Below are 25884 nucleotides of genomic sequence, written 5' to 3' on the forward strand. Positions count from 1 at the left end.
TTTATCTGTGTTCAGCGTAAGCACACCGAGGAGGAGAGAGGCCTGTGGCTCAGGGACAGATGTGACATTCAGCCTGGAAAGGTCCCTAAACGTACTTCCCAGTCCCCATCAGGTGAGGCTGGTACGCAGGAGCATTTAGTAGTGATAAGGGAGCTCCAGCATTGAGACCTAGAGGGTTCCAACTGTGCTAACAGATTGCGATAGTGCTTAGAAATTATGGAGAATGGGAGAGGGTTGAGAGGACTAGAGATGGGCAAATATTAAACCCACTTTCCAAGAGAGAAAAAAGGCAGTGTTAGAAGCTAACTATCAATAAAATTAATATTGACTTGTGGCAAAATTCTAGAATGGATTTGTGTTAGAACTCTTGGTTGCAAGTGACAGAACACTCAATTCCTAGTAGGTTAAACAAAAAAGTGAATCTGTTGTTTCAAGAGGTGACAAGGCCAAGGGCTGTGCAGCTTCAGGCATGGCTGCACTCAGGGACTCAGGTGTCCTCATGTCTTGGTCTCACTTTCTCTGTCTCTTGGTGGGCCCCGGTTCTAGGGACATGCCGTACCTGTGGTGGCTCTCTTTCAGCTCCAGGGCTACTCTTGTGCAACTCCAGTGGAGACGAAATGCTTCTTCCCTTTTACTGCCCTCTGAAGCCCTGGGCTGGCACCTCACTGCCTCCGATTGGCCAGGCCTGGATTACGTGTCCTTTGTAGAAACTAGAGTCAGTGCCTCGTGCACCACAGTGACCGAGTGGGGTGTGGATGGTTCCCCAAGGAAGGGTGGATGCTCATACAAGGAAAAGGGCGGATAGACACGGGCAGGCAGGAAAATCCCAGGCATTGCAGGATGAAAGACAGGTGTGCTTGCTGGGAGCCAGCACTCATTCCCCAAAACCATTCGTTCTCTCATGAGTTCTTAGACTCATAGGATCTGTGTATTGTGAGGCCAGAGACCGAGTGAATCTTGATTTGGAAAGGCACATGACGCATTAGAACGTTGGCGATTTCATCTCATCCTTGTTTTACAAAAGAGTGGGAACCAGCCCGTGGTCCTCATGGTGCCAGAGTATCAGGCTGTGCTTGTGAACATAGAGAGAGGTGTCTACCAGGTGACACAGTCCACCTGGATGACCATGGCTTGTTGAAAAAGAGCACCCAGCCCAAAGAATCAATGATTTACTCTCAGAGTGGGAAAGCTCTCTCATGGCCAAAGAATCTTAGCATTCTTCTGTTCTACAACTTAATAATAAACAAATTGAGTAATATTACAGAAGGGAGATCTACTTGTCCAAGTTGTAGATGACCCAGAGCCAGGAGATCCAACCTTTCTTCTCTCTTTCTGTCTGTCTGTCCCTCCATCCATCCGTCCATCCATCCATCCATCCATTCCATCTATTCCTTTATTTACCCAACAAATATTTATTGAGCTGCTAATATATGCCAGACCCTATTTAACACACTGGGGATATAGAATGAACAATATAGAGAATTAATAGTGTCCTTACCCTCATGGAGCTTACATTCTAGTGGGAGAAGCAGACAACAACCAAACAAGCAAATAACATAAATATGTTAGGAAGTAATGCCTGCTCTGAAGAGGAGTAGAGCCAGCTGAGGTGAAGGAGAGCTACGGGAGCAGTGTTTAAAGTGGATGGTTCAGGGAGCGTCTCTGAGTAGAGACTTGAGTGAGCTCAAGGGAAGGCTGTCTGGGGAGGAGCATTCTAGGCAGAGGAAAAGCAGGTGCAGGGGCCCCGAGGGGAAAGGGTCTGATGTGTGTGAGGAGCAGTCAAGAGGCCGCTGTGGCCAGAGTGGAGATGACACGGGATAGGTTCCAGGTCTGACGGGAAACCACGGGAGAGTTTTCAGCGGGAAGGGGTGTGACCTGACTTCTGACGCGGAGGACCCCTCTGGCTGCTGCATGGCAGCAGATTGTGGGGCTGAGTGGAGGCCGCAACACCAGTTTTGAGGCTCTTGCAGAGTGGAGGGGAGAGGTGACGGCAGCTCAGATGAGGGTGGTAGCAGCAGAGGTGACGAGAAGTGGTTGGATTTGGGATATATTTTGAAGATAGGGCTGACAGGTGAGGGAGAAAGAACACAGAGGAGGCCTGAAGCACTTTGGAGAACCAAATTTGGAGGCAGTGATCCAGTGGGGAATCACCATGGAGCAGCTAAAGAGCTGTCCGTGGGAAGAGGGGTCCGTCTACTTGGTGTTGTGTCACTCCGCAGAGCAGGGTTAGGAGCGATGGGTTGAAGCAATGGGACATTGCAGGTGAGGGGCAGGGGGGAATAACGTTGGTGGTTAAGTCTGTGGGCTCTTGAGCCAGACTGCCTGGGTCTGACTCCCTGCTCCACCTCGCCCAGTGTGAGCTGGGGCAGAAACCTCACCATCTGCTTAATGGTATTTATGATAATTTCCACCTCATAGGCTGTGGTAAGGATGGAGTTAATTCTTGTAAAGTGCTTGAAAGCATGACTGATGCATAGTGACTGCTGAAGATGAGATTATTGTCACCTGGAGGTGGGAGGCGGGGTGGTAGGTTTTGTCTCAGAGTAATGTCCAGTATTGTGATGCTTTCAGAAGGGGCTCAGGCTCCTCCTAGAGTTCTGCACTCCCCACTATTGGACAGCCTCCACCACCTTCTGGGGAGCCTGCAGCCTGCCAGGGGTCATCTCCACTCTGTACTAGGAGGGTGGACTCGTGACCTCCAGAACCCCCACTTCCAGCTCCCTGTGCATTCTTCAGCAACCTCTGCGATATGTCTTGCTCTTAATCCTTTTTTACTCTAAGAAAACTCTTCTTTGCCCTTTTCCTTCTTCTATTGACATTTAAAACTCCTTCCCTTTGTTCTGACCTATTGAATAGAATAATTTCTTGGAACTCTCTGCATAATGAATGTTCTTGTACTTACAGATTCTGATCGAGTTTTTCCTTAACCTTTACTTTGAGGGACCTTGCATCATTTGGTACAAAAAACAGTTTAGGAAGCACTTAGGAGGATGGTGTAAAATGAAAACACTGCTTTGACTCTCACTATTTCTGCAGATGAGAGCCCCTTGTGACAGATATCAGCTGAGGTACCCTGCCATTAGGGTTTCATGTAAAATTGGTTCAAACTCCTATACCATGTGTGTTGGGAACCCTGCAGTCTTCCCAGGCTCTCTACATGTTTTCCTGAAGCTGGCAGGGGTTGGGGGAGTAGTGTGGGAGGAGTCATCTCCTCAAATCATTCCTGGCTCCCCTTTCAGCCTGCAGTAAATGACATCAATCTGTAGATCACCAATGGCCTTCTTGTCATCTCTGTGACATAGTGATTCACTCGCAGAACGAATACTCCAATCTCTTCACTCTTCTAAATATTCCTACCAGAAGGCCAAGTGTGGGGAGATTTTTACTAAAGTATTGGGGTAATGGGTTTGTGTATGGCAGGCATGGGGATGGAAATCAGGAGGTGAGGTGATGCATTACTTTCTTTACTGCAAAATAGATGCTTAAAATTGGATATTAGCTTTGGCTTCTAGTAATGAAGGAGCAGTTCCTATCAGACTAACCTTCCCACCACTGACAACTACAGACTTTGCACAACAACAACAGCAAATACCTGAAGGTTTTAGAGAGCAACAAACAGCAGGTAGACCCTGGAAGAGAGTCTGTTCTTACAAGAAGGAAATGGCACTGAGTGAGTCTTCTGCTTTTATGTTTTTCTGCTTGAGGGTAGGTTCCAGTCCATGCCAGGCAGAGCGGGTAAGAGTTGGATAGAAAACTAGCAGTGTTACTGGCTTGAAGAATGAGAGGACAGAATTTGGCACAACCACAGCAGCTGGAAAATGAGGAGAGAAATCTCAGAAAGGAAAGAGTCAGAGAGAGAGAGCCACAAGTTCTGTGTATAGTCTCTGCCCAAATCTCTGGATGGCTCCTGAACCCCTGCATGGGGCAGACTCTGAGCAGCTCAGCTAAGGATAAGAGAACTGAGTAGAAATTGCTGCTGCTGCACACGGCAGAGGAGACAGAGTTTGAAATGTGAGTAGAGCCAAGCTAGCTGCCTGTTTAAAAAAAAAAAATCAGTGTTCTTCAGAGAAACGTAACAGAATCTGGAGTTTATACAAGTAAATTTTGTAATATCTAGTATTCCACCCAAAATTACTCAATGTAAGAAGAAACAGGAAAAGGGGACCCTTATTCAGGAGAAGGCAATCAGTGGAGCTTGACTCCAAGATGATCCACATGTTGGAATTAGCAGGTAAGTATTTTAAAACAATTATTATAAATATGCTCAAGGATACAAAGGAAAATATACTCATAATGAATAAAAAGATAGGAAATCTCAGTAGCGAAATAGAAACTATAAAGAAAAAACAAATGGAAATTCTGTAACTGAAAAATACAGTATCTGAAATAAAGAATTCATCATCTGGCCTCCATTGCAGAATGGAGATGACGGAAGAAAGAGCCAGTGAACTTGCAGATAGAGCAATAGAAATTAGTCAACCTGATAACAGAAAAAGAACGGGAAAAAAAAGAACAGATACTCGGGGACCTGCGGACAATATCAAAAGATATTTGTGCAATATATATTGTAATAATATATGTGTAATTGGAGTCTCGGAGGAGATGAGAGGGAATGGGGAAGAAAAACTAGTTGAAGAAATAAGGCCTGAAAACTTCCCAAATTTGATGAAATATGTACATTTTCAGATTCAAAAGGAAAAAAATCCTCACAAACTCCAAACAGGACAAATGCAAAGAAAATCACACCTCGGCACATCATAGCCAAACTTCTGGAAACCAAAGATAAAAAGAAAATCTTGAAAGTAGCCAGAGAATAATGAATATCATGTGGAGAATAATGATAGAACACTACTGACCTCTCATAAGAAAAAGTCGAATCCAGAGACAGGGGCTGGGCATCTTTAAGGTGCTGATAGAAAAATAAAAACATGTCAACCCATGATTCTGTATCCTTCAAGAATGCAAGTAAAAGAAAGACATTCTCGGATAAATGAAAACTAAGTGAGAATTCACTGGCAGCAGATGTGTGCTACAGAAACGTTAAAGTAAGTTTTTCACGATGAAAGAATATGATACCAGATTGGCACTCAGATCTCCAGGAAGGAATGAAGAGACTGGAAATGGTAAATATATGATTGGAAAATATTGAAGACCATTTTTTCCTTTTAAATTTTTAAAAATACATATGATAATTTAAAGCGAAAATTATAGTATTGCATTGTGGGGTTTATGACATACGTAGATGTTATACATATGAGAACTATGGAGTAAAAGTGGGGTTGGAAAAAAATTTATGGTGGCAAGCTTCTTACATTTTATGTAAACGGTACAATATTAGCTGTAAGGAGACTTTAAAATATGAAGGATGTGTATTGTAATCCCCAGAGCAGCCGCTAAAAAAATAACGTAAAGCGGTATGGCTAAAAGCCAATAGATAAAATGGAATTCTATAAATAGTCAGTTATTCCAAAAGAAGACAGTAAAGGAGGAAGAGAGGAATAAAAGAGAGAAAAACAGAAAATAAATAGCAGAATGATACATGTAAGTCTGCTCATATCAACAATTACATTAAATGTAATGGACTAACCACTATAACTAAAAGAGACTGTCAGAATGGATAAAAGCAAAACTGAACTATATTCTGTTGACAAGAGATACACTTTAAGTGAAAAAGAAACAAATAGGCTGAAAGTAAATAGATAGAATAAAGAGATGCCATTCAATTGTAAGCATAAGAAGACTGGAAGTATTGTAATACTAACCAATAAAATAGACTTCAAGATGAAGGATATTACCAGAGATAAGAGGGACATTTCATGATGATAAAAGGACCAGTTTATCAGGAAGACATAACAATCATATTTGCACTTAATAACAGAGCTTCAAAATACATGAAATTATTTTTTATAGAATTAAAGGGAGAATAAACAAATCCACAGTCATAGGTGGAGATTCAAATAGTCTTCCCTAAGTAGTTGATAGAACAACTAGACAAATTAGTGAGGATAGATGTGTATGACACTACTAACTACCTTAACTTAATTGACATTTATAGAACACTATACATAAATGCAGGATACATATAGAACACTATATATGTATGTTAAATATGTTATATATATGTATATAGTACTACATAACACGTGCACATATACTTCTCAAAGTATACATGTATATAAAAGTGTACATATACTTTTCAAATTCAAATAGTACTTCACTAAGGTAGGCCTTATACTAGGTCATAAAGCAAATCTTAATACATTTGAAAGGATTGAAACAATCCTTTCTAGGATTGTTCTAGTCTCTGATCACAATAGAATTAAATTAGTAATAAATAATAAGACACCGAACAATAAGAACAACTCTATAAACATTTGGCAGTTAAACCACACGCTTATAAATAACTTATGGGAACTTGTGCTTTTTGCAAAGATGGCGTAATAGGGACCAGACTTATGCTCCAATCTTAAACAATTAAAAACTGGACAAAATATAAGAAACAATGCCCTCAAAGTCATTAGGCTAAGTGAAATAAGTCAGACAGAGAAAGACAAATACCATGTGATCTCTCTTATATATGGAATCCAAAAAAAAAAAGAGCTCATACATACAGAGAACAGATTGGTGGTTGTCAGTAGCAGGGGTTGGGGCATGGGAGAAATGGGTGAAAAAATTTAGGAAAAAGAAAAAACAAAACCCAACCAGATAAGGGAGTTAAAAGATTTCTTCCAGCCCGAGGATGAGAATTGCTTTGCATTAATTTAATGAAAATGACGGAGAGGAGCCTGAGTTAAGACAAAAAATAATTGAGAAATTCTAAGTTAGAATTGATCAGTAGGTTAGGAATTCTTTAAAATTCAAATGAGCTTTCAACATTTGTGCTGTTTGCTGGGCTTACACACAAGAAAACAAAGAAAACAACAACAACAAAAGAAACAGTGGTTTTCAAACACTGAACACCAGGCAGTGTAGACAGTGATCCCCAAGAGAGGGGAAACAAAGTGAGGTGAGCCTTACAATTGCTCCAGCTTATTGTCTGGTGAGTTTTTAGGCTATAGCACAGAGAGGAGAAGCCCAGGTGGGTCCCAGTGACCTTCCTGAGTTGAGGAGACAAGCTGGGAGTCCAGGAGGGTCAAGGCGGCTAGAGTTCTCAGGGTGAGAACCAGAGGTTAGAGAACTACCCAGAGAGAAAGCTCCAGAGATCTGCAGGAGGTTCCCCCCCAAGTCTTCAGTGGAATACCAATCAGCACACGTGTGTGAGGAAGCTCCTTGAGGTGGGCAAAGAGCCACTCAAAAGGAGCAGGGTGAACAATCCCCAGAGCTCACAGGGCCAAGAATAGTTCATATTCCCACAAGCCAGAGTGGGAAAGCCTCACAGTGCACAGAGGTGTTGCCTCAGTAGTGGGGTAAAATAGCCCTAAACTAAATGCAGCTTCGGCCCCTCCTATCAAAGCTTCAAACTATCCTGGCGAAGCGTGAACTGTGTCCAAGTAATTTAACTGTGTCCCAGAACAAACCTCGTGATGAGACTATTTATAGGAATACAAAAATGTAGAACATCTACTAAAGTAAAATTCTGGTGGAAATTTACTTTGTTTGGATGGTCTGACATCCAAACAAAGATTACAAGGCATGCAAAGGAGTAGAAAAATAAGAACCAGGATGATAAGAAAAATCAATCAACAGAAACAGACCCAGATGAGACAATTAGTAGATCAGAACCTTAAGCCACCTATTATACTCCATATATGCAAAAAGGCAGAGAAAAATATGAGCATGTTAAGGAGAGACATGGAAGATATAAGAAAGATCCAAATCAAACTTCTAGAGATGAAAAAAAATTATCTTAGATGAAAAATACACTAGATGGGATTAACAACAGATTAGAAGCTATAAAAGGAAAGGTTAGCAAATTTGAAGCCATAGTTATAGATACTATCCAAAATGCAAAACAGAGCAAACAACTTGGGGGAAAAATGAACAGGACATCAGTGAGCTGTGGGACAACTTCAAGCTTGCCCAATATGCATGAAATTGCAATCCTCAAAGAAAGAGAGCAGAAAAAATATTTAAAAGAAATAAAGGCTGAAAGTTTTCCAGACTTGATGAAAATTAGAAACCCTCAAATCCAAGAGCCTCAATGAACCCCAAGCACAAGAAACATGAAGAAAAAAGTTCACCAAGGTACGTCATAATAGAATTTTTATAACCAATGATAAAGAGAAAAATCTTAAAAGCAGCCAGACAGGGAGAAAAAGACAAGTCACATACAGAGGAACAAAGATAAGAAAGACAGCAGGCTTCTTATTGGACATAATGCCAGAAGGCAATGGAATAACATATTTAAAGTACTGAAAGAAAAAAAACCTAAAGCACCGTTAACCTAAAATTTAATACCCAGCAAAATATCTTTTTAAAAGAAAGGCAAGGGGCCGGCCCAGTGGTGCAGTGGTTAAGTTCACGCGCTCCGCTTCGGCAGCCCAGGGTTTGCCAGTTCGGATCCTAGGCATGGACAAACGCACCACTTGTCAAGCCATGCTGAGGCTGCGTCCCACATAGAGCACCTAGAAGGATGTACAACTATGACACACGACTATCTACTGGGGCTTTGGGGATAAAAAGGGAAAAAGGGAGGAAGATTGGCAACAGATGTTAGCTCAGAGCCAATCTTCCTCAAAACAAATAAACAAAAAAATAAAGGCAAAATACTTTTTCAGACATTTAAATGCTGAAGTAATTCATCACCAGCAGACCTGCACTATAGGAAATGTGAAAAAAGTTCTTGAGGCAGAAAAGAAATGATACCAGATAGAAATCTGCATCTACATAGAAGAATGATGAGCACCAGAAATAGTAACTGTGAGTAAATATAAATCCTTTTTGTTCTTATTAAAATATCACTTTAGATGATGATTGACTGGTTAAAGTAAAAATAATAACAATGTTTTGTGGAGTTTATGACAGATGTAGGTATTAAATGTATAATAATGTACAACGACTGAGAAGGGGAGTGGTGCATAGTGTTGTTATGGTTCTTATAAGGCAGGTGATAATATTGTTTGCAGGTAGACTGTGATAGGTTACAGATGTATGCTATAAACCTTAATCAACTCATAATAAAACAAAGATTAGTGGTTAGTAATCTAACAATGAGAGATAAAATGAAATAACAAAAGATAGTCTAGAGGAAGGCAAAAAAAGAAAAGAATCAATGAATGGTTGAGATAAATAGAAAACAAATAGGAAAATTTAAACCAAATCATATTAATAATAGATGAAATGGTCTAAACACTCTTATAAAAGACAGAGATTGTTAGCTTGGCTAGAAAGGCAAGACCTAATTATACAATGACTTCAAGAAACCCACTTTAAATATAAAGACATAAAAGGTTAAATGTAAAAGGATGGAAAAGATATACCAAGTAATTTAAAAAAACCTAGAGTGGCTATGTGAATATCAGCACAGAAGATTTCAGAGCAAAGAATATTAGCAGGGATAAAGAGAGCCATCTTATGATGATAAATGGGTTAATTCATCAAAGGACGTAACATTAGGTACATAAACATTAGATGCATAAATATTTATACACCTAAAAAGAGAGCTTTAAAATACATAAAGCAAAACTGATAGAATTGGAGAGAGAATCAAATCCACAATTATAGTTGGAGGTTTCAACACCCCTTTTTCAATAATCAATAGATCAGGTGGACAGAAAATCAGTAAATACGTAGGAGACTTGAACAACCTTATCACCCAACTTGGCCTAATTGATATTTATAGAACACTCCATGTAACAACAGCAGAATGCACATTTTTTTCAAGTGTACATGGAATGTTTACCAAGATAGACCATATTAGAGGCCATAAAACAAGTCTCAGTAAATTTAAAAGGGATGATATCATTCAAAGTATATTCTCTAATGGTGATGAGATTAAATTAAAAATCAATGACAGAAAGATATCTGGAAAACTCCCAAATATTTGAAAACTGACCAACACACTTCTGAATAACCCATGGGTCAAGGAAGAAACTGATAAGGATATTAGAAAATATTTTGAACTAAATGCAAATGAAAACACAACATATAAAAATTTGTGGAACATAACTAGAGCAGTTCTCAGATGATAATTTATAGCACTAAATGCCTATATTAGTAAGGAAGAAAATTTCATATCAGTGATCTCAACTTCTACTTTATGATACAAGAAAAAGAAGAGCAAATTCAACCCAAAGTAAGCAAAAAAAAAAAAAAAAAAGGAAAAGAGACATAAAGATAAGAGCAGAAATAATTAAATAATTAAAATAGAAAACAGAAAAATAGTAGAGAAAAATCAGTGAAACCAAAAGCTAGTTGTTTGAGATCAATGAAAGTGATAAACCTTTAGCCAGACTCATCAGGAATAAAAAAGATACAAATTACCAATATTATGAGTAAGAGAAGTGATTTAATTGCAAATTTTACAGATATTAAAAGGGTACTAAAGTAATGCTATGATCAACTTTATGCCAATGAATTTGACAAATTAGATGTAATGGATAAATCCCTTGAAAGACCCAAACAATAAAAGCTCACTCATGAAGAAATAGATAAGGGCCGGCCCCGTGGCTTAGCGGTTAAGTGTGCGCGCTCCGCTGCTGGCGGCCCGGGGTTCAGATCCCAAGCGCGCACCGACGCACCGCTTCTCTGGCCATGCTGAGGCCGTGTCCCACGTACAGCAACTACAAGGGTGTGCAGCTATGACATACAACTATCTACTGGGGCTTTGGGGGAAAAAAAAATAAATAAAATTATAAAAAAAAATAGATAATATTCAAAGCTCTGTGCCTATTAAGGAAATAGAATTCATAATTAAAAAACTCCACAAAGAAAACTCCAGGTCCAAATGACTTCACTAGTGAATTCTACCAAAAGAAATAATACCAATTTGTTATGGGCTGAATTGGATCTCTCTCAAAACTTACGATTTGAACTCCTAACTCCCAGTGTTTCAGAACGTGTCTTTATTTGGAGATAGGGTCTTTACGGAGATAATCAAGTTAAAGTGAGGGTGGGCCATTAGGATGGGGAGATTTGGAGACAGAAAAGCAAGAGGGAGGATGCCATGTGACCATGAAGACAGCCATCCACAAGTTGAGAAGAGAGATCTGGGACAGATCCTTCCCTCACAGCCATCAGCAGGAAAAACGCTGCCAACACCTTGATTCTGACTTTTAGTTTCCAGAATCGTGAGACAATACATTTCTATTGTTTAAGCTACCCAGTTGGTGGTACTTTGTTAGGGCAGCCCTAGGAACCCAATACACAGTTCTATACAAACTATTCCAGCAAATCGAAGAGGTGGAAACACTTCCCAACTCATTCTATGAAGCTATCATTACCCTGATATCAAACCAAGAAAAAGACATTATAAGAGAAGAAAGTGACAGACCAATATCTCTCATTAACTTAGATACAAAATTTTAAATAAAATTTTAGCAAATCAATCCATCTGTGTATGTATGTATGTAAGTATGTATGTATGTATTATATAATGACTAAGTAGAATCTGTCCCAGGAATGCATGGTTAGCCTAATATTTGAAAATCAATCAATGTAATTCAGCATATTCATGAACTATAAAAGAAAAACCACATGATCGTTTCAGTAGACCCAGGAAGAGCTTTTGACAATATCCAACATTCATTCCTGATAAAAAATTTCAGCAAGCTAGAAATAGGGAATTTTTTTAAACTGTTAAGGGGCATTTATGAAAACGTTAGCTCTAGCATCACACTTAACTGTGTAAAAGACTGACTGCTGTCCCCATAAGATCAGGAGCAAGGCAAGGGTGTCCACTCTCACCATGTCTACTCAGCTTTGTACTAGAGATTCTAGGCTGTGCAATAAGGCAAGAAAGAGAAATAAAAAGTATCTGGATTGGAAAGGTGGAAGTAAATCTGTCTTCATTTACAGACAACATGATTGTAGAAAATTCTACTGAATCTACAAAAAAGCTTCTAGAACCAATAAGTTAGTTTAGCATGGTTGCAGAATTCAAGGTCAATATTCAAAATTAATTGTATTTCTGTGTATTAGAAATGAAGAATCTGGAATTAAAATTTGAAATACCATTTGCGGTATCAAATGTGAAATAATTAGGGATAAATTTGACAAAAGGTGTGCAAGATTTTTGCTTATAGAAATTAAAGAACTAAATAAAAGGAGAGATCTATCTTATTCATGCATTGAAGCACTCAATATTGTTAAGACATCTCCCCAAATTTGTCTGTAGTTTCAGCCCTTGAACATGCACACCGTGAAGGATTCCCAAAGCTTTTGCAGGCGAACGGCCTGGTGAAGCCTTGCACGCTGGCTGCACAGGCTTGTGCTGAGCTGTGTGAGTCCAAGAGTGGTCTCTAGAATGATTTCCTGGGGCAGCAGGGGCTCTCAAGAGGTGGAGAGGAGGCCAGGAGCCAGGGCTGAACTAGGAGGGTCCCTGGGGCAGGAGCTGGCAGGGCAGGGCCAAGTGGGAGGCAGGTGGTCACCCAGAAGTCTGACAGCCATATCTCCAGGTGGTGGGATTATGGATGACTCTTGTTTTCTTCTTTGTGTTTCTCTGTTTTTTGACTTTTTTTTTTTTTTTTGCAGAGCACACTTGTTTCCAATGTAAGCAGAGAAACAACAATCCTGTAGTTGATTTTTATGGGATTTTGCTTTTTGCACTTCTGTATAATTTGAATATTTTATAAGTAGGTTGTATTTGTTTTATAATCAAAAACAAAAGGCAGGCAAGTAGGCAGGAAGAGCATGGCCTGTGGCTAAAGCAGCAGGTCTTAAGAGCCTACGAGGAACTCCTGTCGGGCCACGGCTCAGTCACCAGGACATGGAAACCGCAGTAAACGTGGGACCAGCAAGTGACTGCACCACATTTTACATGTCATGTTCTTTCCAAATCCGACTTTTGCTGGACACATGGAATGTCTCTAGTTAACACATCAAGTCATCTTAGAACATTTGATAGAAGACTTAACTCCTTAATTCCATGAAGGCACATCGGGATCTCTGATTACTTAATTGAAAAAAGGTACACACTTCAGGCTGCTGCAGAGTTTGGGAATTAATCTTTAAAACCTGACAATGAACATAAAATTCACTTAGGCAGAGCGATTAGCAAAGATTCTTCTCTCCTTCACCCTGGGTAGCTTTGAGAAGTGGCATACTAGTCTGCATTGATTCTGACGCTATCATTGTGCATATATCAACCAGGAGAGCCAAGTGTGCATTTTTTACTTCAGAGGGGAGTTATCGGACAATTTACAGATTGATAGATTTCCTTAAAGGTATTTCCGTGGCTGATTCAGGAGGCCTCCTGGCCAAGAATTCAAACTTCCTGGTTTGCTGCTTTTGGCCTTGGTTCGAGAGTTCCACTCTCTGCTTTTGTCTTTCTTTGATTACGACCGTGATCCATCCTCCTTCCTCCTCTTCCTTCTCCTCCTCCTCCTCCTGTTCCCCCTCCTCCTCCTTTTCCTCCCCCTGCTCCTTCCCCTCCCCCACCTTCCCTCCTCCCTTCTCCTCCCCCTGGGCCCTTCCTTCCGTTTTCTTCTCCTTCCTCCCCATCCCCTTTGCTTTCTTCTCTCCTCTCCCCACCTCCTCTTCCATCTCCTTTTTCCATCACTCCTTCTCTCCCTTCTTCTCCTCTCCCTCTTCATTAACATTTTTATTTTAAATTATGAAAATTTTTAAACATACTCAAAAGTCTAGAAAGTAATATAACAGACGCCTGTGTACCCACCACTCAGACTGTAGAATCCAGGGCTCTGGTCCCCGTTCTCGTCCCGTCGACCACGCAGCAGCATTTGACACCCCTCTTCTGTTTTCTCTCCCACCTCATTGGCCTCTTCTTCTCAGATTCCTTTTCTAGTTTCTCCATAGCCTCCTCAATCCCTTCCTGTGAGCGCTGGGCCTCCTCTCGGCCCTGTCCTCATTTGTTCCCTCTGAGAGCTCATCCAGTTCGTGACTGAAGCACCATCTCTGGCAATGACTTGCAGAGCTCAGCCTCCACCCTGGACCTCTCTTTTGGACATCACGCTCATGTATCCAATGGCCTGCTCTCTGTGGTTCAAAACCGAGCTCCTGGTCTTACTCCCTCAAACTCGCTCCTCCTCTTGTCTGAGGCACCCCTTTAGCTCCTTTCCTCTTGGTGCTCCAGCCAAAACCTCCAGAGTTGTCCTGGACTTTTCTCTTGCCCTCCTAGCCCACCTCCAACCCAAGGAGATTGTGTTGGTTCTACTTTCCAAGTGAGGCCACTTCTCCACTGCCTCCAACTGGTCCAAGCCATCTCCTCTCTCCCCTGGATTCTTGCAGAAGCTCCTCACCATCTCTCTGTGTCTCCCTTGCCCCTCACTCTCCTCCCCACACAGCAGCCCAGGTGGCCCTGCTCCTGCCTGGAAGGTTCTTCCCCCAGTTTCTGTATAGCTCCTTTCCTCACCTCTTCAGGCCTTCTTTCAGCTGCCTTCTCTGAGAGGCCCTTCCGGGTCACCGTTTCAGCCCCTTTTCCTGACCTATGGCCCCTTCCCTACTTCCTTTGTAGAATTTCAGTCTTTACCACCACCTAATACACTATATAGATTCTGCTTGTCTTGTTTCGTGTTTGTCTCCCCCACGAGACTGTAAACTCTTCGAAGTCAAGGGATTTTGTCTTATTTGTTTATACTGCTGAGCAATGCCTGGCTAATAGCAGGGACTCAGGAAATGCTGGTTGAATGAATGAATAAATGAATGAGTTTGATAGATGGAAACGTTCGAGCACGTTTGCTTCAGAGCATATTCCCTCTCTCTCTCTGCCCTCTTTAGAGGGGGTACAGCCTAGCGTTCCCAGCTGTCTTTTCCCTCTATTCCCAGGAGCAACCACCCTCTCCATTCATGTTTTTCTAGTCTTACTACAAATGGACAAATAAACATGATAAGAGTTTTGCTTCATGTGTATTTTTAAAATTGTGGTGAAATACACATAACATAGAATTTCATTTTAACCATTTTTAAGTATACGGTTCAGTGGCATTAGGTACATTCACATTGTTGTGCAACCATCACCACTATCCATCTCCAGAACTCTTTTCATCTTGCAAAACCGCCGAAACTCAGCCCCCGTTAAATACTAACTCCCCCTTCCCCCATCCCCATAGCCCCTGGCACCCACCATTCTACTTTCTGTCTCTCTGAATTTAATTACTCTTGGTACCTCACGTAAGTGGAATCATACAGTATCTGTCCTTTTGTATCTGGCTGATTCACTTAGCATAATGTCCTCAAGGTTCATCCATGTTTTAGCATGTGCCAGAATTTCCTTCCTTTTTAAGGCTGAACAATATTCCATTGTATGGATATACCACATTGTGTCTATCCATTCATCTGTCAATGGACACTTGGGTTGCTTCTACCTTTTGACTATTGTGAATAATGCTGTGATGAACGTTGGTGTACAAATATCTCTTTGAGACCATGGTCTCAGTTTTCTGGGTGTGTATACACAAGTGGAATTGCTGGATCATATGGTAACTCTATGTTTAATTTTTTGAAGTACTGCCATGCCGTTTTCCATAGTGGCTGCACCATTTTGCATTCCCACCAACAGCGCAGAAGGGTTCCAATTTCTCCCACTTCCCCGCCAACACTTGTTCTTTTCTTTTCTTTTTTTGATAGAAACCATCCTAATGGGTGTGAGGTGGTGTTTTGTGTGTTTCTAAAACTTAGATGGCATCGTACTGCATATATACAGCTTGTCTTATGTACTCAATATTATTTTTTTACTGTAGCTGTGTTAACCCTGTAGATCTAGTTCATTAACTTTATTTTTTCTATTAAAATCATGCTTGTACATAACTTTGAAAAAACAGAGGTTGCTTGCACTCTGCCCTTCTACCATGAATTCCCACTCCACTTTGAAGTCTTCTGAATGTTTCTTCTGTTATTTCTGCCCATATTTCTAAATGTAAATGTTGCTATTACTTGGTTTTTCAGTTTGAGACCCCAGCTATTGACCCCTAATAAGGAAGAAAGGAACTGAGCTCTCTGCACATTCTTTAAAGGCTACTGTTGACCTCTTGTTTTCTTAAGCTTAGACGTTTACATATGCCCAGAGTGCCTTCAGAACTCTGCTCCTTTGCACTTTGAGAACCTTCAGGACGTGGTAGGATGCATTTTTCTCACCTTGAAAGGGAAGGTTATCTCTAGGATCAGGTTTGTGGATGTGTGTGGGTGCACTTTGGGTTTTTCTCTTATTAAGGAGATGAAGCTTGGGTTCCCTGACGTCGTCCAGGAGTCCCTGATGCCTGCTGTTAGGAACCATTCGCATTGCAGGCGTCAAGAAACATGCCCACCAGTGCCACAGCTCCTGCTGTGTGCCAGCCACGGTGCTGCGTGCTCAGTCCTCACTCATTCCTCACCACTGCCCTTCAGACGGGGCTCTTCTCATTCCCACTTTACGAAGGAGGAGACTGAGGCCCAGAGAGGCCAAGCTACTCAGCTGAGTCACATGGCCCCTGAGCAGCAGTGTCACGCGGGAGGCACTTGGCTCTGATGCCCACGCTGGATGCTGGTGCTCTTCCTGCCTCCTGTTCAACCCTCTGAGCCACTCCGGATGGTGGGGTGGGAGCGTCCCCTTCTCCCTATAGTGACAGCGAGGGTGGGAGACCAGCACTGCTGAGTACCGCCGGGTGCCAGGCCCAGGGCCAGCCCTGTCGGCTTGTGTGGTGGTCGTGGAGTTTCCTAGGAGACCTGGTGAAGAGCTGGACCCAGCCCTCTCACCCACGGAGTGGCCATGGCTCTCGGAATGTATGGTTCTATACCGGAGGGCTTACAAACATGTTTCAGAAGTCATTAAGGTACACAGGGCTTTCTGCTGTGAGCCCCATTCCCCATGGAAAGCCAGGGTGGGAATGAGGGCCAGTACCTTCTCTCCCAGACAGAAAGAGAGCTTGCCTTTCAGGCAGGTGTTTGCTCTTGGCTGTTTATAAACACAGGGGTGGAGGCACTCCTTGGGATCTCGGTTGTGAAGCAGGACCTGTGAAGATAGCCCGGCCTGGTGCAGTGTCCACTGCAGGGCTCAGACAGCCCCGTCTCAGAGGACAGATGTCAGAGATGCAGGTGAGATGGTGCTAGAGCTGTGAGTGGAGCAGGACGTTTTGGTGGTGAGCAGGTGTGGAGCAGGTGTAAAGGGCTGGTGGCGGAGCAGCAACACATGGAATGCTGTTTTCTGTGGGCCCCCTTAACTCCGGAAGAACTGTTGGGAAAAGCCCCCCCTCACCTTGCAGTCCCAAGCTTTTACATTTCTACAAGGAAAAGTTGAACATCTAGATATTGTTTTAATGGTAAATAATGGGAATCCAGTGCCACCACAGGACCCTTTTCCTGGTGCAGAGGGGCTGAGCAGAGCCCCGGAGTCCAGGCCCCCGTTTGTGACATCTGCACTGTGTTTGCCTTGTAGGTGTGGAACGCCGTGGACTCGGGGAGCTGCTTGCAGACCTACTCCCTGCACAGTGAGGCGGTGCGGGCTGCCCGGTGGTCTCCCTGCGGCCAGCGCATCCTCAGTGGTGGCTTCGACTTCGCCCTGCACCTAACAGACCTCGAAACAGGTATGTTTCTCTATATTGTTACCCCGAGGTGCCCCCTCCTCAGAGCTGGTGACTGAGCCGGCTTCCTCACGGGGGAAGCTTCTCTTGGGTGTCTGTAGCCACAGCTGTGTACGGTTTCAGGGCAGTGGGAGATGGACCTCAGGACAGGCTCAGATTGGTGCGTGTGTTTCTAGGCCGTTTGCCTGGAACCAGGACTCTCCACGGAGGGTTCGAGGTGGGCCTCTGGCAGCCTGCCCAGAGGACAGAGCCCCATGGTTGCCTCAGCTCTAAGCTGTGGGGCTGGATAAAGAGGTGGCTTTTTAATCAGCTTCTGACGTGTAATTTGTGCTGAAATGGATTCAGCTTTATCACAGCGTCCTTTGGTTGGAATCAGTTTAGAATTCCTGTCAATTCATTATCGTCGAAAGGCTGTAAGGAATGATTCCAGCTCGTAAGGAAAGTCTGCAAACTAGTTCTGCCTTAATGCCCACACTGAAAAGGCATTTGAGTGAGATGGATCCGTGCTGGTAAATCCTAAGGGGGCTCTTGACAAGCAGGGCGAGAAGGAGAGAGAAGTCGGTGGAAGGAACTTTCCATCACCGAGCGCTCCTGTGCAGCAGGCCCTGTTAGCACTTAATCTGGCCACAGGCCTGAGCGGGGTCCTGTCCGTGGTTCAGGTGAGAACAGAGTCAGGAGCACGGGGCTGGGTTCCCACCTCTGCCCCAACTCCTAGGCCGGCTGCTTTCAGCGCCCGCCTACCTTTTCCTCCCTGGGCTCCTCCTGGGTCTCTGTGCTGCAGGGCACCACTGCCAGCGCCAGGAGAGGAGGCTGGAGTTCATGCCAGTCCCTGAGGCATCCCTTGAGCCCTCGGGCAGCCCCCGCCTGCCTGGCCCAGCAGTGGTGGTGTGGGGCCTGTGCCCCTCCCAGGGCAACAACTCCGGATCCCCCCGCACAGTTCCTCCCCAGCAGCTCAGAGGAGGCGCGGGGAAGGAATGCAGCAGGTGGTCTGGGGTAACCGTGGGGTTTGTTTTGCACCTCGAGTGTCCTCATCTCCTTCCAGGCCACTGAGGGGCGGCCTTGCAGCTCCTCTGAGTGAGCTCAAGGCTCTCAGTAGGGGTGGTGATGAGACCTATGGTGTGTCAGCAGCTGGTACTGTGCCACAGGCTCCACTCGTGATATGTCGCTCCTCCCCTGAGGATTCTCCTCATTTTACAGGTGAGGAGACTGAGGCTCAAAGGGCTGAGTGATGTGCTCAGGGCTCCCGCTGGTGCATGGCCGGCAGGGATTTGGAGCCATATCTGTACAGCTGCAAACCCCGTGCCCTTTCCACACTGCTGAGTGCACGGCGTTCTTCTTCTCAACAAAGCGTTTCCCTGATGGTGGTGGTCTTACTGAGAGCCCTGCAGGGCCCATGAGGGAGCCACGGCTCAGGGAGTTGGTGCCACTTGGTGACGGTGACCATTGGGTCAGTGTTGATGGCAGCAGGTACTGCCACCGAGCACCTGCTGTGTGCTAGGCCCTCTTCTGCAGCCTTACATACGGGGTCTCATTTAGGCCCCTCTCACCCTTCGAGGCTGGTGCCACTAGAGTCCTCTTTTCACATACTGGCTCAGAGGCACAAACCAGGAAGTGGCAGAGCCAGGACGCACACGGGTCTGCCAGGCTCCAAGGCCTGGGCCTGACTGTTACAGTCCATTGCTCGTGTGTCCAGTAAGCCACGCTGAGTGTCAGAGACACAGAGGTGAACAAGACCCAGATCCACCCTGGAGAAGCTCACATCTGCTGGGGAGACAGAAGTGCAGAGAGAGCCCCAGGTCACAGTGATGGAGCGAGATAGAGGAACTGCGAGGACGGCTAGCCTGGAAGATCCAGGAAGACTTCCTGGAGGAAGTGGAACCCACGCTGAGGCAGGAGTTAGGGGGACAGAGAATTGGGGTAGAGGGGGCGTGGTCGAGGAGGACGGAAGTGAATTCTCAGCAGATGGAACAATGAGGACAGAGTTGTCACAGGAACATGAACCGTGTTATGTGTGTGGAAATGTGGGGTACAGGGACTGTGGGGAGGTGAGTTTGGGGGTGCAGGAACGGGAGCCTGAGCTTCACACAGTTCCCTGCCTGTGGGGGGCGCATTATCTGGGCACTGCCCCCCCCCCCCGGGGTCCCTGAGAACTCTGCCCGTGCCTCCCGCCCTCGGAGTAAAGAAGGCTGCTTTTCACATGCTGGTGATGCTGTCGGGATAATTCAAGTGCGTTTGATGACGTCAGTGGATTCCTAGTGGCCCTGTGTCATGTCTCTCTTCTCAATCAACAGATGTTAAACAGACACTGCCGTGTGTGTGGGTGTGTGTGAGTGTAGTAGGGTTCTGAAATTTTCAGATATTCAAACAGAGTCCTCCTGCCTGACAAGTTAGGGACTGCCACAGCAGGTGGCAGTAGGGGGCCGTTGCTGAGTTTGGAGCAGGAGAGAGTCATGGCTGGATTTGCACTCGGCGCAGGTGTCCCTGGTGGCTGCAGCTGGTGGGTGGGACCGAGGCCTGATGGAGAGCTGGAGGAGGAGGGGAGGCGTGCCTCACCCAGCTGGTGGTGGAACTGTCGCTGGAGGGAAACGTGTCCGGCCCCAGGCCCAGCGAGCCCCTCCGGCTGTGGTGTGTGGGATGGTACAGGACAGGCATGGCCCTGCCCTCGGGGCTTTGCCATCCGGTCAGGGAGGTGATGGAGGACTTTTCCGTTCCACCACTCTGCTGGGAATGGCACTCACCACTGGTTCACCTGGTGAAGGCCCGGTGTCATTCCTTTAGGAGTTACTTATAGAGCGCCTACTATGTCCAGGTCCTGGTGCTAGGGCCACGGTGGTGAGGGTGTTGGAAGTCCTTTGTCTCTTGGGGGCTAGGGCCGAGGTGTTTGGACCTCACCCTTGGGCAGGCCCTCCAGCCTCTAGACGGGGCCTCTCCTGCTGAGGGGGTTGTTTTGGGGGTGTCTGTCTCCCTGGCTAGTGTGGGAGCTCCTTGAGGATGGGGGCCTGTCCTGGTGGTCATCATGTCTCCGTCATGCTGGCTGGGAGCAGCTGCTCAGTGTGTGTGTGGATGAGACAATGCTGGGGCTGGACCTTGCCAGGCAGTAAACCCCATCGGAGGCCACCGGGGTTGAGGTGGGGGAGCGCCACTCTTGTCTCTCTCCTCGTCCCTGCACCCCTCCCCTGGCCCGGGTTGTGTTGGGTGCTCTCTTTAGCAGAGCTTGGGCAGCCCCCGTGGCTCTTGGCCTGGTTTGACTTATCTCGTCCTTTCTCGTCACCGAGTCTCATCTCCCGTTTCATTTGGTCTGCCTCTTTCTGCCCTTGGTGATTTGGCTTTTTCATTTCAATCTAATTAGAACTCCCTGCCAGGAGAAGGCAGTGCAGGGCGTTCTCGCCGTAGCGCTTTGGGAATTAGTCACTCGGTGCCCATTGTCGTTAATGGGAATTTGGCGCCAAGGCCATTTATCCTGGTGTCCTCGATCAATACAGTTAAAAATCTGTGGATTCGAAAACGTCAATACCCGGCCTGAAATATGGAGAGCCAGCAACATTTTATCTCGTTAATTTATAGTTCTGACGGGCTGTTGGCTTATAGAACAACCATGAATCAACACTTAAATAAAATCCGCTCACAGATCAATTATTTTTGGTGCTCCCGTTTCCGTCTGTAATCTTCCTAACAAAACGTCTCTGGTGCATTAGGCTGAGGCAGCCTCAGGGAACACTGGCCGACTCCATCAGGGCCCGAGCATCGTCTGCTTTATGAGTCAGCTCTTCCTGCATGCCAAACCAGCCAGTCTCCTCAAAATCCCTCGAAGAGCGTGCTCACTTCTAAGTGGTACTGGTTTCTTGCCGATTCCAGCCCCCCACGCTGGCCCTAGCCTGGCTATTGAGGCCTTGGAGGCATGCAGGGCCTCGTACTTTGCATTTGTTGGCTGCTAAGGAGATGGTCCTCTCCCTGGAGCCCCAGGGCTCTGGCCTGGCGGGGCACCGTGTCCTCCTTCCTGTTGCCCTGGTCAGCTCTCCTGATGTGCCCTGGCTAGTCTGGGACATCCGTGCTCTGCCACCTGGTCCCAGCTCCTGGATGCTGGAGGCAGCACAGTGTGATAGAAGGAGCATGGGTGGGGTGTAGTGCGGCTTTTCCACTTACCTGAGCTGGGCGTCCTCGGGTTTCTTCACCTCGATTTCCACCTCTGTGAAAGGGGAGAACAGTGCCTGGCTGGTGGGGTTGTTGAGAGGAAAAGCTAAAAGCTGAGATGCAGAGGCCCTTTGCAGAGTACCTGGTGTATGGTAGGTGCTCAGCAAAGGGTGCCCTTCCCTTCCTCTGTCACCACACCAGGAGGCCCTTCAGAAGGTAGGAAATAATGACCTTGTTCCCAGTGAGTGTGCAGAGCACCCCAGGTGCTGGGCCCTTTCCCAAATGGAGCAGCTGTGGTGGCTCAGTTCCAAAAGCCTCTGGTGACCCCCAAGCCAGCATACTAGCATGGCGCTTGGTCCCATGTGTGGGTCTCAGGGCAGACTGGGAGCAAGACCGGTCTTCCAGGGTTCTCCCAGCTTCTCCATGTTTCACTTGTTCACGACGAAATGGCCTGCTGGTGGGCTAGCAGCTTCTTCCTCGTGATGGGACCGCACGTGCCCTTTATTTGGGGTGGGCGTGCTCTTCACTTGGACTCCACTGCCCACAGGCTTGCTGTCTCCAGCGCCTGGCTGCCTCTTCCTGTTCTAGGTGTCCCTGGGTCTTTTGACGGGGGTCTTGGTGCTTGGAAATGAGTGGCCAACTGGGCCTGGACCCATACCTGACCATTTCTCTTGTTTTCCAAGAAGTGTCTTCTGGTGACTCTCTCGTTTTTGCATCATGATTGGGGCCCCCATCACAGAAACACTACAAGGAAAAAGAAGGACACATTGGCTGAGCACACCCCGTGGGCCAGGCCCTGGGCCAGGTAGCCCTGGTTTCCAGTACCCTGCCTGGCTTGTATCAAGCTGAAATGAATAAATATGTCATTGCTCATGACATATTTGGTCTCCACACTCACCTGTGAGGGTGTGTTTTTATCCCCACTTCATGGTCTCAGAAACTGAGGCTGAGAGTGTGTGGTGACATATACAGCCAGCAGTGACAGAGATGGGAATCCAGCTCCAGCCTGTGTGACTGGCAAGGGCTTTGTCTGTTGAAGCCCGGGAGTGGCATGCCCTCACCACGTCTGTCTTCCTGCTGTAGACAAACAGTTTGCTTAAGCCGACTGCTGGGGAGCCCGCTTGGCTCTCAGCAGGGCTGCCGGCTCACCACCTGCAGAGGATCACTCGGGGCCTCGGGAGGAGGGCGAGCCCAGACTGATCTTGACTGATCCCTCTGATTAAGTGACAGGCCCAAGGATGCTTCTCTGGCTATTGACAGCCGCTGCTCCAGGGGGAGAAATGTTGGCCCTGATGGTTGTAGAACACTTGGCATAGAAAGGGCGAGAAGCATCCAAATGAAAACCCTGGAGCAGAGTGCCAGGAGCTCATGGGGCTTCAGAGAAGCAGCTGCAGAAGGGGGCTTCTTGTTGGGCTGAGCCTTTAGAGTGGGGCTGCCCCTGCCGGGCCTGGAGGAGGTGCTTGCCGAGGGGTCTGGGCTTCTCCATTCTCAGGCTTTTGAGCACCATGGCACGGTGTCCCCCAGCACATCTCAGAGGGACTCTGTTAGGCATCCTTTAGGTGCCTGTGGAGACCAGGAAGGCAGATACACAGCAGATGCTGGCTGCTTCCAGGGTCTCCTGCCCGTGGGCACATTTACGGAGCTCCTGGTGGTTCAGGCACATGTATACTCGCTCCTTTGGTCCTAGGGGTTTTGCTGCTAGATCTAGGCATGGAGGCTCCAAGGGGCTCAGCGAGGTCTGAGCTGACGATGGTCACGGCTGCTGCCCCTCCAGTGCCTCCTTGCCCAGTGAGTGGCTGCCCACGCTCCCTGTCTCTTTCCCTCCCACTGATGCAGCAGGACCCCCACAGAGTCCTCGGCCTTTCCCTTGTCATCCACGACCCCACTTTCTTCTCCTTCCTTTACTGGTGCCCATTTCCTGGCTTACTTTTTTATTTTTTGGTGAGGAAGATTGGCCCTGGGCTGACATCTGTGCCTATCTTCCTCTATTTTGTATGTGGGACGCTGCCACAGCATGGCTTGATGAGTGGCATAGGTCCATGCCTGGGATCTGAGCCTGTGAACCTCAGGCCGCTGAGGGGGGGGCGCACAAACTTAACCTCTACGCCACTGGGCTGTCCCCTCCTGGGCTTCTTTTAAGCATGTCTGTTCTTAAGGCCACACCCCCTTCAGCCCCACGCACCTGTCCCCACCCCCATGCACACCCTTTCTCTTTCACTCTGAAGAGTTTGTCTCTCCGATCTCAACCGTGTTTTCCCCCCTTCTTTCCATGCAGCTTTGGGTAAGAAGCTGACCCTAGTTATGGATGTTAACACAGATGTTATTAAACTTCAGTAAAACACCCTGCCAGCCCCGTATCTCACACTTTGGAAAGTGCCTGGAGGTCCTTCTGCTTCTCCACAAACATCTGTCCCATCATCCTCTTCTGGTTAAGTTGTGCCAGCCCTCTGGATAAATAAAAAGAGGTTTTTAATCAACAGTACGATTTCATCCATTGCCGTTATTGCACAGTGGTGACGTTTTATCCCTGTGTGGGTTTCGTTGCACTTGCATCACCGTTTGGCTCCTTGCATTGGTAAGGAGCCCTCTGTTCACCGACCTTGGGACCTGAACACACTCACAGCGTGTTTGCTGACCGAGGGGTGAGTTCTGAGTCCCAAAACACAAGCCTAAAGTCAACCGTTGGGACACACGTTGTTTGCAAGTTGAGAACTCTTTTTATAAAAAAATTTTTGGAAAATTCAGTCTCGTCCAGATAAGTAAAAGCAGTGGCTGAAGCTGATATAAAAGAAAGGACCACAACCACTTCTGTTTCTCTGCTGCGACTATTGTTGCTGCTCCAGCTCCTGGTTATTGGGCCTGTCGTTTGCTGGGCTTGTGTCTTACATACATTATTTCCAGTTTTCACAACAATCCTTCAAGGTGAGTCTTATTGTCCTGACTTTACATATTAGGATCCCATGGATCTGAGAGGATTGCTGGCTGTTCCAGAGTCCCCCAGCTCATCCACGGGGAACATTCAGACACAGCCCGTCTGGTTCTCTACCCCATGTGCTAAGACGGCCCCTGTTTCTGATTCACAGAGTTTGATTTGAAAGTTAGTAAGCTCCTTTTCTCGTTAACTTTGAATCAGGATGGTTAAATTTACAGCTGGCTGAATACCTCCCAGAGGATGAGTGTAACGATATTGATTTTGGCGAAATGAGTCATATGCCGCCTGCCTGGGAACACAGGCTCAATCACCACCAGCCGGCAGCAGCAGCAGCTCCCCTCGTCAGCGTCTTCTCTGCATGTGCGCGCGTCTGTGGATGTGCGCAAAGAGCTAAGGAGAAGGAAAGGTCACGAACAGCTCGCAGGCAGGCGAGGCGGGGTGCAGAGCGCTGGGCCCTGGGGTTGGGCGGGGCCAGCCTGTGTCCCAGCGTGGCTGGTTCGAGTGGCCCTGGAGGAACCATCGCCTCGCTGAGCTGCCATTTCCCCAGCGGTAAAATGGTTAATTACACCTGCCACATAGGGTTGTGGCGGACGTGTGCAAGCCCCAGGCAGGCCTGGGGGTAACAGGTGCCCTCTCCCTGGAGAGGAGGGCATGAACTTCCCTTCTCTTTCTTGGGGACCAGACATGCTGAGTGGACCTGGAGCCCTGCATGGTGATCGGGTCCCCCAGTAGGCGTTAGGGTGGACAGGCAGTGTTGCCTTGGCCACGTGGGTGGTCACCTCGGGGAAGCTTGATGTCTCCCCCTGAGAAAGGAAGAAGGGCAGCTCCGAGGAGTTACCTGGCCAGCGGTACCAGCTGCCTTATCACGGCAGTATCGGTGATGGAAACGTTGATAGTAATAATAGTGTCAAGAGAACAAAGTGAGTTTATGCATTCTATTTTAAACATGTTTTTGCTTTAATGACGATTTACAGTTTATTTGTATCATTATTGATTCAAGGAGGAAAAGAAGTGATGTTTTTCCTAACTCTAAGAGGATCTGAACAGTTCTTATACTGGTTGAGTTCATTATAACAAGATCAGTGTTAGTGGATTGAATATTTTAAAACTCAATTTCCTATAAGCAGCATACAGTGAATAGAATTTTCTATAGCAGATATGTAAACAAGATAGTCTCAAGGTTAAAGGTTACGTAGCAACTAACCATTG

At 46.2% G+C, this 25884-nt stretch overlaps 1 protein-coding gene across 6 annotated transcripts in view; it reads left to right on the top strand.

Moving 5' to 3' along the window:
- The window catches only part of WDR25 (WD repeat domain 25), a 141520-nt gene that overhangs the window by 69051 nt on the left and 46585 nt on the right, over window positions 1-25884 (top strand). For all 6 annotated transcript variants that reach the window (XM_058567707.1, XM_058567704.1, XM_058567708.1 and 3 more), the window contains exon 3: window positions 17468-17615. In XM_058567707.1, the coding sequence (XP_058423690.1) occupies window positions 17468-17615 (148 nt within the window). The remainder of the gene's footprint in view (window positions 1-17467; window positions 17616-25884) is intronic.

The sequence above is a fragment of the Diceros bicornis genome, chromosome 24 (genome assembly GCF_020826845.1).
Source record: "Diceros bicornis minor isolate mBicDic1 chromosome 24, mDicBic1.mat.cur, whole genome shotgun sequence".
Lineage (NCBI taxonomy): Eukaryota > Metazoa > Chordata > Mammalia > Perissodactyla > Rhinocerotidae > Diceros > Diceros bicornis.